Below are 20,108 nucleotides of genomic sequence, written 5' to 3'. Positions count from 1 at the left end.
AAACACACACATACCTTTAATCTTGTACACACACTTACACAAAAACACACACACTCTTAACCTTGTACATACACACAAACAAACAAAGAATATCAATAACAATTTGGGAATAGTATGAATTCACCTTACACACACACACACACAAACAAACACACAAACGCACACAAACAAACACACAAACACACTCATGCAAATGATATGATTATATCAATAACAATTTATGAACCGCAAGAATTCACATACACACACACACACACACACACTTCAAGCATAAAAGAGTCCTCGCGTTCAAGACTTCGATCACAGACCACCACCCCAATCTAGAGAGAGAGAGAGAGAGAGAGAGAGAGAGAGAGAGAGAGAGAGAGAGAGAGAGAGAGAGAGAGAAAGTCAGCTCTTCCGGGAAGACACTTTCCCAAATGAACAGCCAAGCGGATGCACATAACTTCCGGTCGGGTTTCGCCTCCACTTGTTTCAAATTCTGAGACGGGACTTCATAAATCAGGTTTAAAGCAAAGGAGAGACTTATATGTATATAAATGTATATATATTTCCGAGGGGTACATCATCTGTCCGCCTCATATTTCGCTCCTAAAATATGTATATGTTCCGATCCGGAATCTCTGGCGATGTGTCTTCATTAAGGGGCTTCTCGAAAATATGGAGCGAGCTGGAATCGGGTCTTTAATCTTTCATGTTGTGTAAAATGTTGGGTCTTCGTCTGTATGTATGTATGTATGTATGTATGTATGTATATAAAGTCTTCGTCTGTATATATGTATGTATGTAAAACCTTAAGTTATTGGTGAATAATATTGTCAGTGTATGTATGTATGTATGTGTTTATGTATATGTACGTATTTATGTATTATGCAGAACCTTAAATAACTAATGAATAATATTGTTTATGTATGTATGTGTGCATGTATGTATGTATGCAAAACCTTGTCATTAGTGAATAATATTGTTTATGTATGTATGTTTGTGTAAAACCATAACTGATTAGTGAATAAAATTGTCTATGTATGTGTATGCATGTATGTACGTATGTAGAACGCACAAATTCTTGTGTATTGTATAATCAAAACCAACTCAAAACCAAAACAAAAGTATAAAATGAAAAAGGGAAAAGGTGAAAATATTGCATGCATGTATGTATGTATGTATGCATGTATGTATGTATGTGACTGTGAAATATTTTCTGTTAAAACAAAATTCCATCAAATATAAGGGAACCCATAGAAATGCCAAAATGTGGAAAATAAAGGCTTTATTTCAGAATTTGCCTGAGGAGAGAGACAGTTCGGTCTCTGAAATATAGCCTTTATTTTCCACATTTTGGCGTTTCTACGGGCTCCTTATATTTGATGTATATATGTAGAATACAGGAATCACTATGTACTGTATTATGAAACCATCTAAAATCAAAAGGAAAGCAAGACTAAAGTAACATATTTCACCATTATGTAATGATCCATCCCCAAAGCATAACATATAATAATAGGTAATAACTCTTCTCCTCCATTCCCCAGGGATGTGTGGGTCGAGTTGCCGGTTGGGTCCGAGCACAGAGTGGCCTGATCACTGGAGTGGGCGTGGGCGTGGGCGTCATAGAAGTAGCTGGCCTGGTGGCTGCAGCCTCCCTCTGTAGGGCCATCCGGTCATCGAGGGACTAGCGGCACGCCACCACTCCCACCCTGACCCACAACGCGAGTATCACCACCACCAAGAAACGAGAGGGATCTAGCAGCAGCCAGAAAGACGACGGGTCTGGGAACTGCCTTCAGCAGCATCAGACAGAGCAGCAGCATCAACAAAATTTACAGCTACAGCAGCAGCATCAACAGAAGCACGTCGTCGCGGAGAGGACCAGGCGCAGCTGCATCAGCGAAGCGAGCTCTCAGCAGAAGTTCTTGAAGGCAGCTGCTGCAGACAGGGTTCCAACAGTTTCTCAGGATGGGTTCAGCTTCACTCCTGGAAAGAGTGGACGGGGGCTCGCCCTCAATCGCCAGCGAGGAAGGAGCGTGGGTGATATAGAAGAACTCACTCGCATGGAAAAGATCCTGGACGAGTGGACGCCCTACGCCTCCCTAGATCATGTGGGTGGTGTGAGGCCTCGTGGGTACATCCAGGCTGCAAGGGTAAACCAGGATGGGAGTGGTGCCAAAGGCATCAATAGACCAGCTGTAAGACAGTCTGGACATCATCTTCATCATAGTTCTCAGTCATTAGGGATGAATGTTAGGAGTGTCTCTGCAGACTTACAGATGACAAATGCTTTAGCAGACAGTAGGTATAGAAGTAAATCTTACGATAACCATCACTATCAGAATACTCGAGGGCGGGATTTCAAGCCCATAGCAATCACTGACATAAGCAAACTAAGCACCTCACAGACGCTGATCGACACAAAACGTGATGGATTTGATCTGCAAATTCAAAACAAGGGAAATGCAAGGCAAATCCCGAGGCAAAATGAAAATGGTGTTTACTCACAGAGTGGACACTTGGAAAATGGAGTACATCAAGGAAGGAGGCTAAACACATTTACTGGCCAGCATGACAACAGAAGCTTCACGTCTGACGAAACCTCGATCGACAATAGAAGCTTCCGAGGAGAAAACGGTTTAGGTGACACTGCAACTCACAGCATCATCAGAGCTTGGCATGATTCAGAGGGGATCAGATGGGGTAGTTCCAGGAGTGGGAAAGTAGTCGTTAATGAAGATAAGTGGATAGTGAGGGATGTCACTGGACAATTTTACCGTGAGAGCTTTGTAAACAGTCATGATACAGAGAGCAAAAATATACTCTGGGCTCATTCATCTGACAATAGAAAGATACACTTGGATAAGAAGGGAAGGACGGGTGGTGTGGAGAGCAAGATAACGAGAAAGAAGGAAGAAAAACAAAGGAGGAATAAAGAAAATATGACTAATTGGCTGACAGAAGATACTCTGAGGCAAATGGAGGCTTATCACAGCGATGAATACACCGAAAAATTCATCAAGGGGAACAAGACATTAGCCAATAAAAGCACGCAAGTGAAGTTTGAGAAGAAGCCGTCTAAAATCATGACGTTTGACAAAGGAAGCAAGAACTGGAAGGTGGAACACGGAGATAATCCTGATGGAGAAGATTTCCACTTCGTAAAGCGAGGGATACGATTCTGGGACGGCAACAAGAGGGAGAAGGAGAGTAGCAGCCCAGAGAGGACCCAGAAAATCAGCGTCTCTTCTTGGAAGCGCAAAGCGGAGGAGAAGAGGGTGAAAGAGGAAGCGTGGGAGTACAGAGAGGAAGACCCTGCTTGGGTCCAGAGGGCCGACAAAAACATCCGACTGAAAAACCAGAAGGAGAGGATGCACGACGCTGAAAAGGCGCGCTCGGCCGATCAGGAGAAAAACACTGTTACCAAGAGGGACAAGCTCCTCGGGGCTAAGCTTGGAATTCAAGAAGGAAGAGGAAATTACTGGAGGATTGGTCACGGAGAGAAATCCATGAGTAAAGAACTCCAGGTCGTGAGAACAAGTGACGAACAGCTCACAAGCTTCTAGATAGAAAGAACTTTGACATAACTATGGCAAGCTAGCCTAATCTCCATATTCCTGGCTTGTCAACCTATCAGTCATTATTACAGGTTATTTTCTAAAAGTGACGATCATCTCACAAGCTTCTAGATGTCAGGAACATTTTGGCTTGTCAACCTACCTGTCAACATTACAGGTTATTTTTTACAAGTGACGAACAACTCACAAACTTCTAGATGTCAAGATTATTTTGGCTTGTCAACCTACCAGTCTTTATTACAGGTTATTTTTTACAAGTGACAAACAACTCACAAGCTTCTAGATGCAAAAAACTCTGCCATAGCTGTGGCAAGCAAACATGTTTCGAATTATCTTGGCTTGTCAACCTATCAGTCACTATTACAGGTTATTTTTTACAAGTGGCAAACAACTCACACGCTTCTAGATGTCAAGAACTTTGACATAGCTATGACAAGCAAACCTATATTTCCTTATTTTTGCTTGTCAACCTATCAGTCAATTTTACAGTTTATTTTTTTACAAGTGATGACCAACCACAAGCTTCTAGATGCCATGATTTCTGCCATAGCTATGGCAAACGACCCTAAGAGTCCCCTTATCTTAGCCTGGCAAACTATCAGCCAATAGTGCTTGTGACTTCTTAATGGTAGGTTGCCAAGTCACGATAATGTAGTCATCAGACTCCATAGCCGTGGCTATAATAGAGAGTGATTATAATAATTTTGCTATTGTTTTTTCAAGAAAATTGTAATTAAGGTAAATAATATTATAGAAATTGTTTATATATCACTTCTTCAACCGAGTGATTATTCAAGTTGGTATTTACACACTGACACACACACAAACACACACACACAAAATAAAATATTGTACAGAACTTAGTATAGGTAATAATCACAGTTAAGGAATTTAACCACTGCCTAAAAAAATAAGTAAATATCTTTTTTAGGGCTTTAGAATGTATATAAATAACCACAAAGATATAGATTTAATCCTCCGTGCCTACATACATTTACTGCAAGGTTAGTTGCAAATAATGGGTCATTATTGAAGATAAATGCCCTGGGTCATCTTTTGCATATATCAGGTTCAGCCATTTCTGTATATTTATGTTCATAAGGTCATTACAATATTTCTCCCCCAAAAATATCTGGATTCTGCTTGCATGTCCTCAGTTATATTATGTATAGGGAGGCTGTTTTGTAGAATCCTATAATAATAATAATAATAATAATAATAATAATAATAATAATAATAATAATAATAATAATAATAATAATAATAATAATAATAATAATAATGACATCTTAAAAAAGGATAGAATGTTATACGATTGTTAATAATAATAATAATAATAATAATAATAATAATAATAATAATAATAATAATAATAATAATAATAATAATAATAATAATAATAATAATAATAATAATAATAATAATGTATTATAGGAATTCAATGACAGTTATACATCTCGAGCAACCTGAAATAATTAAAAATGTTAAGCTTGTATTGTCCCTTCCTTTTTTTGTATATTTTTGTATATTAAAAAATTCTACACTAAGTTTCAGACGCCCTGTGCTACTTGGTGTCTGAAATAACCTACTACGAACCATGACACGAAACATCAAACTGTCTCCAGCATACTCATGTTGTTTTGTTGTACGAATTAGTGTTTTGTAATAGAATTTTTTTTGTATGGAAAATTGCTTTTTCTTTCCCTATTCTGGTCACGAAGGTTTGGGTTAACCTTAGTCTGTCTTAGTTAGGTGCATGGGCAGAAAAATGATGAGGTTTATGTCCCAATCTGCGAACGTGAGGGAATTTTTTGTATGCAGGTTACACACGATAATCATGAGTTTGGTTAGTACAAGGAAATGCTATATATACTGTATATATATATATATATATATATATATATTTATATATATATGATTATATATACATTTATATATATATGATTATATATACATGAATATTATATATATATTTATATATATATGATTATATATATATGAATATATATATATATATATATATATATATATATATATATATATATATATATATATATATATATATATATGTATATGTTAATATTCCCTTTGGGTACAAATTGTTCCTGAGGTACAATGAACTGAATATCAAACCATATTCTTTGCTTAATGCATATGAACACACACACACACACACACACCTGTTTTGTGTAAAAATACGCCCCTTAACCATTCAATTATCATGTTTTCGACGCGCAAATGAAATCCCCCACCCTCCACCACCCTATACACTCCCAAAACCCCCCTTCAATTTTTGAGACTCCGAATCTCGAGCTTCCAAAACATCAAGATAATTTTTCAGTGCCAATGTAAAATCAGTTCAATCGCTTTGTCATATTCTTTCGCTCATTATTTTTTCAAAAGGACAATAAACCAATAATGAATTCTTGATTAAACAATGATAAAATAAAAAAAATAAAAAGTCTGTCTTTCCCAAATGAATTATTTGTTAGAATGCTGTAATTGGGAGTCGCTCCCGATAAGTCAAAAGCCTGACTAGCAATTAGTGGTAAAAGTGATTAGTGATAAAAAAGTGATTAGCGGTAAAAGTGATTAGTGATCAAAAGTGATTGGTAATAAAAAGCAGTTCCGTTCTATGGGGAGCTGAGAAAAAAGGTATTGAATGACTTAGGGGAGTTAAATAACCGGGGAATGAAATTAACAATCACGCATACAATCATCTTTATAAAATTTCCACAGTTGTATTTTCCAGATGTCAAGTGTACGGTGGTTCGTCGACTTTGGTTGGTTGCAGACGGACTAGAAAAGTGGATGGGTCTTGCAGTTTCATTACAAATATCTTGCTGAGGCATTTACTAAAAGAATTATACTTATTTGCTTTATGCAAATTTATGCAAATGTGTAAAAGAGAGAATCTGTTGGGATATAACCACACAATAGCACATTAGAAAAATTTTTACATCTGAGTCTTTTTTGGGGGTGGGGAGGGGGTTGGCAAGAGGGGCAGGTGGGTGGGTGGGGGAATTCATTGATAAATATCGTTATTTAATTGATTCTTATCAGAGACAGACTTCATCCCAAACTTCGTTAGCAACGTACAAGGAACTTCAAAAGTAACCAATCAGGAGTCAGAATTTTCTCACAATTTAAAAGAGCAACCAATCATGAGGAAGAATTTGTCCAGACCTTCAAAAACAACCAATCACGAGTCAGGATTTGTTCTGAACTTCAAAAACAACCAATCAAGAGTCAGGATTTGTCCAGACCTTTAAAAGCAACCAATCAGGAGTCAGGATTTATTCAGAACTTCAAAAAACAACCAGTCAGGAGTCAGGATTTGTTTGTTCAAAACAACCAATCTTCAAAATCAAAATCAACCAATCATGAGTCAGAAAAGCAGAATTTCAAAAACAACCAATCACAAGTTCAAAAAACAACCAGTGAGGAATCAAAATTTGCTCAAAAAAACCAAGTCAGAAAAAAAACTTGAAAATCAATCAGGAATCATAATTTGACTCAACCAATCAGAAGTGAACTTCAAAAACAAACCAATCAGGAATCAAAATTTGCTAACAAGTTAAAAAAAACAAAGTCAGAATTTGCTCTGAACTTCATAAACAACCAATCACGAAAAAAAACAACCAATCAGAAACCAGAATTTGCTCTGAACACCAAAAAACAACCAATCAAGAGTCAGGAAGCGTTTCGGCCACTCGTGACCGTAGCAGCCACTCATGGATTATTCATTCCTATACCCCAGATAATATTTTTTCTTTTGTTTTTGTTTTGTTTTTGTCTTTGCAAAGCTGTTACCATTTATTGGCAATTGTGGCTTCCCTGATCGCCTACCGAGGTCGTTTGGGAAGAAGTTCATAACCTCTAATGATCTCTTGGCAAGCCAAGAAAAGTTTCGCGATATTCTCAGGAGTTCTTAGGTTTATTTATGAAATACTAACTTGTAACACACTCTTACACGACCTTGCATACATTCATAAATGCACATTTGTGCTTTGAACAGGTGTTTATGAAGCTTACATAATGATTTGGATAATACAGTTTCCCTTTTGAACTTTTTTTATTTTTTCTAATTTTTATCCTCTCTAAAAACTCATTAAAAATAATCCAACACTGAAAAAATGTTTCAGAAAGTAATTTGAGGTAAAAAAAAGGCTTTGAAAATAATTTCTAGTCCCTGAAATACTTTAAAGTGAAAGTTTCTAAATGTAATTTAGATTACAAAAAAAAAAAAAAAAATCCGTAAAAAATTCTAAGGTAAAAGGAAGTCTTTAAAATTAATGTATAGTACAAGAAAGTACCTAAAAATGAGCTAATGTAAAAACGGTCTCTGAAAGTAATATGAACTAAAAGAAAACTAAACATGATCCAAATGAAAATAATCTAATTAAAAGAAAACCTCTGAAAGTAATTTAAAGTAAAAGACTAAAAATAATCCAAATTAAAAGAAGCCTCTAAAAATAATCAAAAGTATCTTAAAAAATCTAAAGTAAGTCTCTAAAATAATCAAAGTGAAAGAAAGCCTCAGAAAATAATCTAAAGTGTTCTACAGAAACTATAGTAAGCCTCTAAAGTAATCTAAAGTAAAAAAAGGCCTTTTAAATGCAATTTAAAGTGAAAGAAAGCCTCCAAAAATAATCTAAAGTAAAAGAAAGCTTCTAAAAATAACTTAAAGTAAAAAAATTCTTCAAAAAAAAAAAAATCCACAAAACAAAAGTGACAAGTTGAGAAAGGGCCTCGATTCCCAGACACTAAAAATCCCCCCAACGTCCACGCCCCAACTCAGCCCAAAACAAGATTAGCCAAGTCAGCCCCAAAGTTTTATATTGCATAAGACGCGCCCTTGCCATCCCGCACATCTGCTGCTGCAGGGGGGCCAAACGACCGCATTTCGGGGCGCAACAGGGGTGCCGTAGGGGTGTTACTGAGACCTCATTTTCCCGTTGCTAATCACCTTCATGGTCGTATCATCCAAAGCAAGATGCTATCTAATTTTCAACCCCTCCCCCCCCGGGTGCCCACCCTCCTTCTGCAGTTGCTGACGAGGACCTGGAGGTCGTAACGCCCACCGGTCCAAGCATTAGGTCCTCATTAATCCCTGCAGGAACCTGGGAAGGACGAGAGGTTATTGTTCAACAGAAGGCAGCAGGTTGCTGTCTGGGTACAATCTTGGGGACCTCCTCCAGACTTCTCCATTAGCTTGCTTGGTCCTTTCACTGTGACCACTGTCTCTTCTTCTTCTTCTTCTTCTTCCTGCTTCCTCAGTCTCCTCTTCCTCCTCCTCTTCCTCTTCCAGGAGGAAAGACGAAGCTGCTGGAAGGAGGTAATTATTCCAGGACCTCCCCAACCTAGTTGTTCCTCCAACTAGTGCTAACTTCGACACTGTCTTCTTTCTGCTTCTGCTTCTTTTCTTCTTCTTCTTCTTCTTCTTCTTCTTCTTCTTCTTCTTCTTCTTCTTCTTCTTCTTCTTCTTCTTGCTATTGTTCTTGTTCTTGTTCCTTCTTCTTCTCCTTCTGTTGATAGGAGGTTATTTGTTTCTTCAACTTCTTATTACACCACTAGTCTCTTCATCTTCCTCTTCTTCTCCTGTTTCTTCTTCTTCCTCCTCTTCTTCTTGTTATTGTTCTTGGTCTTGTTCTTGTTCTCGTTCTCGTTCTTCTTCTCCCCACTGTTCCAGGAAGAAGGACGAGGCTGCTGATAGGAGGTAATTTGTTCCTTCAACTAGTACTAACCTCACCATTATACCACTAGCTTCTACATCATCCTCTTTTTCTTCTTCTTCTTTTTCTTCTTCTTCTTCTTCAGTAGTAGTAGTAGTAGTAGTAGTAGTAGTAGTAGGAGGAGGAGGAGGAGGAGGAGGAGGAGGAGGAGGAGGAGGAGGAGGAAAGAGAGAGCCTAAACGACCAGGAGAAGGTAATTGTCGCAGGTGTGTCCTGCCATTAAAACTTTCCGAAGACGCCACTTGGTGCAACTTCGGGCCATGATGAGAGAAAAGAGCGTAATGGAGGCATCTGGAGACGAGAGAGAAACTAGGAAAATGCAGAGCTGAAGTGTCTGCAGCTGCTGCAGCAGAAGCTGTAGAAACAGCAGCTGTTGGTGCTGGTGCTGTGTGCTGTTGAGGCTGTTTCTGCTGCAAAGGGGACTTTGGTGACAAAATCGACAAGGGAAAGTTTTGGGACAAAATCTGCTAAGGGGTGTTTTGTGAAAAATCTTGTCTGAGCATATATATATATATATATGTATGTATATATATATATATATATATATATATATATATATATATATATATATATATATATATATATATATATATATATATATATATATACGAATACCCTGAAACCTCAGTATTTTCATAAAAGTTAACTTAACCCAATTATATAATAATTATTTCAATATATTTTTTACAATATATTTTCTCAACTCCTCAAAATATAAGATAAAATTAACTTGAACAACCCAATTATAATAACAATTTCAATATTTTTTTTACAATATACTTCCCTAAACGCCCCAAAATATAAGGTAAAACTTCAGCAGATAAAAAAAAAAACATTAATCATTAGGCAAAAAAATTCTTCACTAAAACCTCCTATCTAAAACTGGCAACAGTACCTAACGAAATACTAAGGATATCTAGGCTTCTGTGGCGGGCGTGCGTGGGTGTGGGTGCTTGTGGGTGGTGTGTGGGCGTGGATAGGGGAAAGAGGAATGGTTTACCGCCCAATCCGCCCAGACACCCACAAAGAATTCTTCCCCAAAACCTCTTACTGAAGCTGACAACAGCACCCAGCAAAACACGAAGAATATCTACCGTCTATAGTGGGCGTGGGTGAATGTGGGCGTGTGTGATTACGGGCGTGTGTATGGGAAAGAGAAATGATTACCTTCCCCTTCCACCCCTTACTCCATCCCAATTCCCAGGAATCAGCCCGGCAGGCGTCATCTGGGTACAGTGGGAATGACAAACCACTTCCACGTGACTGGGAAGTAATTACCTGGACTCCTTCGAAGGGACAGGTGAGTCCTTGATGGAAATAGTGTGCATACGCCCTTTTGGCTCTAACAGAGTCCTTGGGCGAAGGATATTCTTGGTCCCTGGGGGCGCTATGAGGACTTGTGGGGCGGGGGGGGGGCGGTCGTGGCCGTATGTATGTGGGGTGACAGATACGGTTATAAAGGATATAAAGCCGTGTTTCGTATTCTTATGTATATGGGATGACAAATACGGTTACGAAGGATATAAAGTATATATACGGTTATGAAGGATATAGAAGATATATATACGGTTATAAAGGATGTAGAGGATATATATACGGTTATAAAGGATATAAAAGATATACGTTTATGAAGAATATAAAGGATATATATATATATATATATATATATATATATATATATATATATATATATATACACGGTTATGAAGGATATAAAAATATATATACGGCTATAAAGGATATAAAGGATTGTGTCCGTATGTATACGGGATAAAAAATACGGGATAAAAAAATACGGTTACGAAACATTTAAACCTGTGATTAATGACTAATGATGAAAATAAAGTTGATTAATGCAAAATATCCAAAAAAATTTTAAAAGATTAATATTTCCACACTTGATAAACATCAATAAACACGAAGGGTGTTAATAATAATCCTAACTAACTTGTAAATAAATGATTAACGACAAAAATGATGGTGATTAATGCATAGAAATAATGGTCAAAAAATCAGTTTTAATCACCAGACTTTAAAAACTTGTAAATAAATGATTAACGACAAAAATAATGGTGATTAATTCATAGAAATAATGCCCAAAAATCAGTTTTAATCAACAAACTTTGAAAACTTGTAAATAATGATTAATGATAAAAATAATGGTGATTAATGCATAGGAATAATCACTAATCGACGAAAGGGCATAAAAAATGGATAAGGCCAAAAATAATTTTTAATCACCAAATTTTAAAAATTGTAAATAATGATTAATGACAAAAATAATGGTGATCAATTGCACAGGAATAATCATTAATGGACGAACACGCATGACAAAATGGTTAAAAAACTTGTAAATAATGATTAATGACAAAATAATGGCGATTAATGCATAGAAAATCACTAATGGACAGAAATGCATGACAAAAAGATGGATAATGGCCGAAAAATATTAGTCCTAGCTAACATGTAAATAAATGATTAATGATAGGGATGATGATGATTAATGCATAAAAATAATCACTAAATGATTAATGATAAGGATGATGGAGATTAATGCATAAAAATAATCACTAATGGACGAAAAGGCTTAAAAAAATGGATAATGATAAGCCACCAGTTTTACTCACCAAAAATTCTAGAAGCTTTCCCTTCTTGTTTATTATTTCTGTAGATTTTTTTAACTTTTAGCAAAATTAGCAACCCCAGTTTCTGGTCTGGTCTATTTTTAGTCTGAAAATAAAACCACTCTTTCTTGCAGTTGCAAGGGGCCGAACCTCCTTAGCTAGAACAATTTTCTTAGTATTTATCATCTTAGCGAAGCTTTGGTGGAGCAGGCCAAGTTTTTTTTTTTTATTTTTGCTTTTTAGCATAATTAGCAGGCCCTGTTTCTGGTCTAGTCTACAGTTTGGTCTGGAAAAACTACCTTCTTGGCTGGAGCAGTTTTCTTGGTGCTAGTCTTCTCAACAAAGCTTTGGTTGGACTGGTCAAGTTTTTTTTTTTTTAACTTTTAGCAATATTAGCAGCCACTGTTTCTGATCTAGTCTACATTTTCTTTGGAAAAACTACCTTCTTGGCTGGAGCAGTTTTCTTGGTGCTAATCCTCTTAACTAAGCTTTGGTGGAACTGGTCAAAGTTTTTTTTTTAACTTTTAGCAAAATTAGCGCACACACACACACACACACACACACACACACACACACACAAACACTCGTTCTTGCAGTTGCAAGGGGACTAACCTTGGCTGGAACTGTTTTCTTAGCATTAGTCTATTTAACAAAACGTAGGTAGGACTGATCAAGGTTTTTTTTTTTTTTTAACTTTTAGCAATATTAGCAGCCCCTGTTTCTGGTCTGGTCTACTTTTTCCTCCTTTTTCCTGCTGTACTGAGGTTTAGCCTCACCAGTAGAAGGTTCTACATGTTGGGAACCACTGTTGGTAGTGGTGGCACTAGTACTAATTTCAAAACTGTTGGTGGTGGTGGCACTAGTACTAATTTCAAAACTGTTGGTAGTGGTGCACTAGTTCTAATTTCAAAACTGTTGGTAGTGGTGGCACCAGTTCTAATTTCAAAACTGTTGGTAGTGGTGGCACTAATACTAATTTCAAAACTGTTGGTAGTGGTGCACTAGTTCTAATTTCAAAACTGTTGGTAGTGGTGGCACCAGTTCTAATTTCAAAACTGTTGGTAGTGGTGGCACTAATACTAATTTCAAAACTGTTGGTAGTGGTGGCACAAATACTAATTTCAAAACTGGTGAGGTTGGTGGCACTAGTACTAATTTCAAAACTGTTGGTAGTCGTGGCACTAGTACTAATTTCAAAACCGTTGGTAGTCGTGGCACTAGTACTAATTTCAAAACTGTTGTTAGTGGTGGCACTAGTTCTAATTTCAAAACTGTTGGTAGTGGTGACACTAGTACTGATCTCAAAACTGATGAGGGTGGCACAGTTGCACACAGGTATGGTGTTTATAGTGGCCCAAAGGATTGGATCACCATATTCTGTTTCACTATCACTGTCATGGGGATACACCCATTCACAATCAAGTGCCACTATCACCATAATAATAATAATAATAATAATAATAATAATAATAATAATAATAATAATAATAATAATAATAATAATAATAATAATAATATCTTTTTCTTTCTATTCATAGTACTGTCTTTCCTTTGTCTATTCACTTTCCTCTTTTCTTAATTATCACTATTTCCTCTTCACCCTCACCATCGTGACACTATCTTGCTCAGCAACAACACTATCAAAGAGACTTCTCTGAACACGAAACATCATCCAATATGGCTTCACCATACAAGCAGCTGACCAACAGAAAAACATTTTCTTTTTGGCTTTTTTCCACAATATCCCGGGACGGTGCAGCCACAGAGCTTACTACTATAGAGTCTATATTGTCTAAACTCACTATACCGGTAATACTATCACTATACGATCAACAATACCGTAGATAATTAGCGATAAAGTAGTGTTTACCTTGCAGTTATCACTGACGCACAGAAAAATATTTTTCTTTTTTGCTCTTTTTCTCACTATCCTGGGCCGTCCCGGCCATATCTCGCACTTCCATTGAATCTTCGTTGTCTAAACTCACTATACCGGCAATACTATCACTATACGATCAACAATATTTTAGAAAATTAACGATAAAGCTGTATACAGTATTTACCTTGCAGTCACCACTGACACAAAAATAATATTCTTTTTTCCTTTTTTTCACACCATCCTGGGCCGTTCGGGCTATATCTCACACTTCCATAGAATCTACGTTGTTTAAACTCACTATAGCGGTAATATTCCCGCTGGAGGATTACCAGTACCGCCAGAATTAGCGAAAAAAAAAAACTGTTTATCTACGAGAGATTCCGGCAGCCGATCAACTCACACACGACGTAAACAAAAGCACTGATTGGCCAGCCGGTACCTCGACGCTTGACAGGTGTTCACGAATGATGGACGTCCTTTACAACGGCACTCCAGATGGTGAAATTTCCTCAATATGTTTCTCCAGAAATATGGTGAGTTGTCGTTCACACTATAGACGATTTTAGACCGTAGTGAAGGCACTGTATAATGTATAACATCATTCTTTATGTAGTTTTTTCTCCGATGTCTGAGGAAGGAATCCCTGTTCTGAACTGAATGCTATTGGACGCTGAAACATTCATTTAATAATGTTTTCCTTAAAGGGCCCTCCTGAAATATTTTGTTTATGGTGTAATATTAATTATGGCGACAGATCAACCTTGTAAGGGCACTCCTGAAATATGGTGTATATGGTGTAATATTAATCATGGTGACAGATCAACCTTCTAAGGGCCCACCTGAAATATGGTGCATATAGAATAACATTAATTATGGTGACAGATCAACCTTATAAGGACCCTCCTGAAATATGGTGTGTATATAATGCCTTTCCAGCCGTATGGTGCATAAAGTTATCCTAGATGATAAATTTTCCTTAACGCATCATACATCAATATAGTGCGCAAAATATTTCGCAGTTCATCACACTCTATCATACTCTCATACTCAGCGCATCGGTAAACGAGCCAATACAGTAGTTAATGTAGCCAATAACGAGGTACTTTCATCTTAGTTGTACCGTGATGGAAGTTGGAACAATAATACACGAACTCGCTTTTCAGTTTAGCCTTAGACGTTCGGTTGTGTAGACGTGAGCTCGTTGAAGTGATCTGGTTGAAGTGACTTCGCAGGGGTGACTTCGTAGAAATGAGGAGGTGGTTGAAGTGAGCTCGTTGCAGTGATGTTGTTGAGGTGGTGAGCTGGTTGAAGTGAACTGGTTGAAGTGACTCCTTGAAGTGACCTTGAAGTGACCTTGTAGAAGTGAACTGATTGAAGTGAGCTCGTAGTAGTGACCTTGTAGAAGTGATCTGGTTGAAGTGACTTCCTTGAAGTGAGCTCGTAGAAGTGACCTCCTTGAAGTGATCTTGCAGAGGTGATCCGGTTGAAGTGACCTCATTGACGTGAGCTCATTTAAGTGACCTCTTGAAGTGACCTCATAGAAGTGATTTCGTAGAAGTGATCTGGTTGAAATGACCTCCTCGACGTGAGCTCCTTGAAGTGATCTCGTTGAAGTGACCTCCTTGAAGTGACCTCATAGAAGTGATCTCGTAGAGGTGGTCTGGTTGAAGTGACCTCCTTGATATGACCTCCTTGAAGTGATCTCGTTGAAGTGATCTCGTTGAAGTGATCTCCTTGAAGTGACCTCGTAGAAATGACCTCGAACTCCTTGAAGTGATCTAGTAGGAACGATCTGGTTGAACTGACCTCCTTGACATGAGCTCCTTGATGATCATCTTGAAGTGACATCTTGAAGTGACCTCCTTGAAGTGATCTGGTTGAAGTGGCCACCTTGAAGTGACCTCCTAGAAGTGACCTCATAGAAGTGATCTGGTTGAAGTGATCTGTTGAAGTGATCACCTTGAAGTGACCTCCTTGAAGTGAACGTCTTGAAGAGATCTGGTTGAAGTGACCTCGTAGGTGACCTCGTTGAAGTGATCCGGTTGAAGTGACCTCTTGAAGTGAGCTTTTGAAGTGATCTTGTTGAAGTGACCACCTTGACATGAGCTCCTTGAAGTGACCTCGTGGAAGTGACCACTTTACTTGTGTTTATTTTGATGTTCATATATAATTTTGAAGAGTTGAGTTGACACCATACCTGCCATAATTGTCACTATACCTGCTATAATCGCAACTATAGAAAAGCCACAGTTGATTGTCACTATACCTGGTATAATTCCACTTACAGAACTGACTGAATTGACTGTCACTATACCTGCTATAATTGCTACAGAAAAGCTAGAGTTGACTGTCACTATACCTGCTATAATTACAACTACAGAAAGCGATAGTTGATTGTCACTGTAACTACTATAGTTGCAGCTACAAGAAAGCCAGTGTTCAAGTGTCACTACACCTACAATACAGAACAGACTAAATTGATTGTCACTATACATGCTATAATTGTAGCTACATAAAGGTCACTGTTGACTGTCACCATACTCGCTACAGAAGTTGAAAACGTTCCATTTTATAGTGAAAATTACTTAGGAAGATAAAAATTAAGTTCTACGTAATTTTTGGGAAGACAATGGAGAAGTAACAATAAAATTACTGAAGATATATTTAGTTTTATATTTTATTATATATATAATTATACAATATGTTATAAATAATATATACACATATATATAATTACTATATATATATGTATATATAATTAGAATAATATTTTATAATTATTTATATTTTTAGGTAATATTATTTTTGTGTTTATGTAATAATACAAATAATATTTTATATTATTTCATGTTTTTTAGGTAACATATATTTATATATTTATATATAATATATATATATATATATATATATATATATATATATATATATATATATATATAATTATATATATATATATAAATAATTATTATGTATATATATAATTATATGTGTATGTATATAATAAAATTATATTTTTATTTCATATTTTCAGGTAATATATCTTTGCTAATATAATTTATTAATATTGAGAATATTAATATTTTAATACTTGTATTTATTTATTTTAAATGTATATTACGAATATTAACTATATTGTATAATTTTATATACATATACATAACATATACATATACATAAACATATGCATATACACATACATAAAGGCAAGATAAATAAAACAGGAATTTTATCACTTTTATTAATAAAGGAAATATAAATGAATAATGAAGAATAAAAACTTGGACAGTGAAAAATAATAAATAATAAATGAATAAATTACAGAAGATATAGAAAAGAAAGGATGTGGTCAGAAGGTAGTGAGGTCGCCGCCATCTTGGGGGTTCATTTTCCGTATCCTGTGTCGTATCCTAACCCTGTATCCAACGCCGTATCCTTGTATCCAGACCCGTAGCCGCCTCTGAATCCTATGACGTATCCTCCTCCTCTATAGCTATTGCCATAATACCGTATCCTAGTATCCTATGCCGTATCCTCCTCTGAATCCTGTGCCGTATCCTCCTCTATAGCTATTGCCATAATACCGTATCCTAGTATCCTATGCCGTATCCTCTTCTGAATCCTTTGCCGTATCTTCTTGTGAATCCTATGACATATCCTCCTCTATAGCTACTGCCGTATTCAATACCGTATCTTCTTCTATGCCGTATCCTCTTCTATACCGCTATATCCTCCTCCATAGCTATTGCCGTATTCAATGCCGTATCTTCTTCTGAATCCTTCGTTGTATCCCCCTCTCCCTCTTAGGATTTATTTCCCGTATCCTCCTCCGTATCCTCCACCGTATCCCCCACCATATCCCCCTCTCCCTCTTAATTTATTCCACCGCCAAATCCTCCTCCGTATCCTCCCCCACGTATCCTCCCCACCATCCTCCTCCCCACCATATCCTCCCCACCAAATCCTCCACCGCCAAATCCTCCACCGCCAAATCCTCCTCCACCATATCCTCCCCAATGTCCTCCCCCACCGTATCCTCCCCCACCGTATCCTCCCCACTTAAAGTGGAAAGGTTCCCTGTTGCGATCCACCATGATGGAGACGCAACACGGGGAAGAACATAATGTATCTTGGAATGGCCGAAGCAATAATGAGGAACAATGTGGTGGTTTCTTCCCGTATTTCTTAAAGTGGAAAGGTTCCGCTGTTGCGATGAACAACATGGATGAGAGTATCAGCAACACGGGGAAGAACAACGTTGCCTGGAATGAGAGAAACAATAATGAGGAACAATGTGGTTGTTGTTTTTGTGTGAGAAACAACGTCAAAGTCGAGAAACAACACGTTGAAATGGTAGTAGTTGGAAGAAAGATGTATGGCTGACATCACTGACAACAACACGGTGAAAAACATCGTTGCCTGGAATGAGAGAAACAACATAATGAGGAACAATGTGGATTTTTTTTGTGTGAGAAGCAACGTCAAAGTCGAGAAACAACACATTGAAGTGGTAGATGTAGGAAGATAAATGGCTGACATCACTCACAGCAACACAGGAAAGAACAACGCTGTCTGGAATGAGAGAAACAATAATGAGGAACAACGTGGATGTTGTTTTTGTGTGAGAAACAACGTCAAAGTCGAGAAACAACACATTGAAATGGTAGTTGCAGGAAGATAAATGGCTGACATCACTGACAGCAGGACGGGGGAAAAACAACGTTGCCTGGAATGACAGAAACAACAACTTATGTTTTTTGTGAGGAACAACGCGGATGTTGAGAAACAACAATTGCGCATGCTGATGGTTAGATAAAATAAGTAATGGGGGAATACATTGTATGAAGATATTAAAGATAGTAGAGAAGCAACAACATGAGTGTCAAGAAACAACGCGAGTATGGAGAAACAACACATGAGAATACTGGTTATTTAAAAAGAATAATCAGAGTCAGAAATAGTATAAAGATATTATACGTGGTTGAAAAGAATTTAGAGAAACATCATCTAGATTATGAAAGTGGCACCGAGAAACAATGCGGGTGTGAAGAAACAACATATTGGAATTGTGGATGTTTTAAAAAATTGAATGGGAAATAGCATAGTTGAAGATTTGAAGGTATTAGCATTTAGAGAAACAACGTCTAGGGATGAAAGATTGAGAAACAACATCGAGAAAAAATGCGGATTTGGAGAAACAACACATGAAATGAGAGTTGTAGGAAGCAAGATAAATGGCTGACATCATTATCATCAGGTCTGGAAGAACAACATTGTCTGGAATGTGAAACAACATGAATGTTGTTTTCGCGAGAAACAACTTGAACATCAAGAAACAACTGGATGTTAAGAAATGACACCACGGTATTGTTAAGACTATATGATAGTCTGAGAAACAACATCGAGAAACAACATACATATTAAGAAACAACAACACGTCATTGTTAAAGCTGATATAATTAGTAGAGAATTATTGAGAGAAACAACATCATTAAGGAAATCTAAACATGAAAGTGTGAGAAATATCGTTGACAAACAACATGATTATTAAGAAACAACGCCACAGTATTGCTAAGGCTGCTAGAGTTAGTAGAGAAGTATCTGAAGAAACATCATCATCAGGGAAGTCTAAATCTGAAAGTGTGAGAAACAACATCGAGAAACAACATATTAAGAAACATCAAGGTGTTGATAAGGCTGCTAAAGATATTAGAGAGGAATTTAAAGAAACAACATTATGAGGGAAGTCTAAATCAAAGTGTGAGAAACAACATCGAGAAACAACATGAATATTGATAATCAACAACACGGTATTATTAAGTCTACTGGTGACAGCAGAGTCGTATTTAAAGAAGCAACATCATCAGGGAAGTTTCAATATGAAAATGTGAGAAACAACATCGAGAAACAGCATGGATGTTAAGAAACAACACCATGTTATTGTTAAAATTGCTAGAAATAGTAGACAAGTATATAGAGAAACAAAGTCATCAAGGAAGTCTAAAGATGAAGGTATGAGAAACAACATCCAGAAACAACACGAATATTTAGAAACACCACCATGGTATTGTTAAGGCTACAAGAGATAGCAGTGGAGTATTTAAAGAAACAACATGATCAAAAGTCAAGATATGAAAGTTTGAGAAACAACACTAGCATCAAGAAACAACATGGATGTGAAGAAAACAACACATTGGAATGGTACGTGTTTAAAAAAAAGTGAATGAGAAATAGTATCAAAATATTAATGGTAATAGGAAAGCATTTAGAGAAACAGCATCTGAACATGAAAGTTTGAGAAACAACA

The 20,108-nt window shown here is 36.9% G+C and overlaps 2 protein-coding genes across 2 annotated transcripts in view; both read left to right on the top strand.

Annotated features, from left to right (window-relative positions):
• Tsp68C (Tetraspanin 68C) overlaps window positions 1–1,688 on the top strand; it is a 74,456-nt gene extending 72,768 nt beyond the window's left edge. The window contains exon 6 of the mRNA XM_067085976.1: window positions 1,533–1,688. Coding sequence (XP_066942077.1) covers window positions 1,533–1,676 — 144 coding nt within the window. The 3' untranslated portion in view covers window positions 1,677–1,688. The remainder of the gene's footprint in view (window positions 1–1,532) is intronic.
• Window position 1,689: 1 nt separating this feature from the next.
• LOC136828160 (uncharacterized) lies at window positions 1,690–4,785 on the top strand. The gene has a single exon (XM_067085975.1). The coding sequence runs from the start codon at window positions 2,052–2,054 to the stop codon at window positions 3,552–3,554; it is 1,503 nt and encodes a 500-aa protein (XP_066942076.1). The 5' UTR covers window positions 1,690–2,051; the 3' UTR covers window positions 3,555–4,785.
• Window positions 4,786–20,108: the final 15,323 nt, after the last annotated feature.

The sequence above is a fragment of the Macrobrachium rosenbergii genome, chromosome 42 (assembly GCF_040412425.1).
Source record: "Macrobrachium rosenbergii isolate ZJJX-2024 chromosome 42, ASM4041242v1, whole genome shotgun sequence".
Classification (NCBI taxonomy): domain Eukaryota; kingdom Metazoa; phylum Arthropoda; class Malacostraca; order Decapoda; family Palaemonidae; genus Macrobrachium; species Macrobrachium rosenbergii.
The sequence above is the reverse complement of the archived record's forward strand: the minus strand, read 5'-3'. Positions and strand labels throughout refer to the sequence as shown.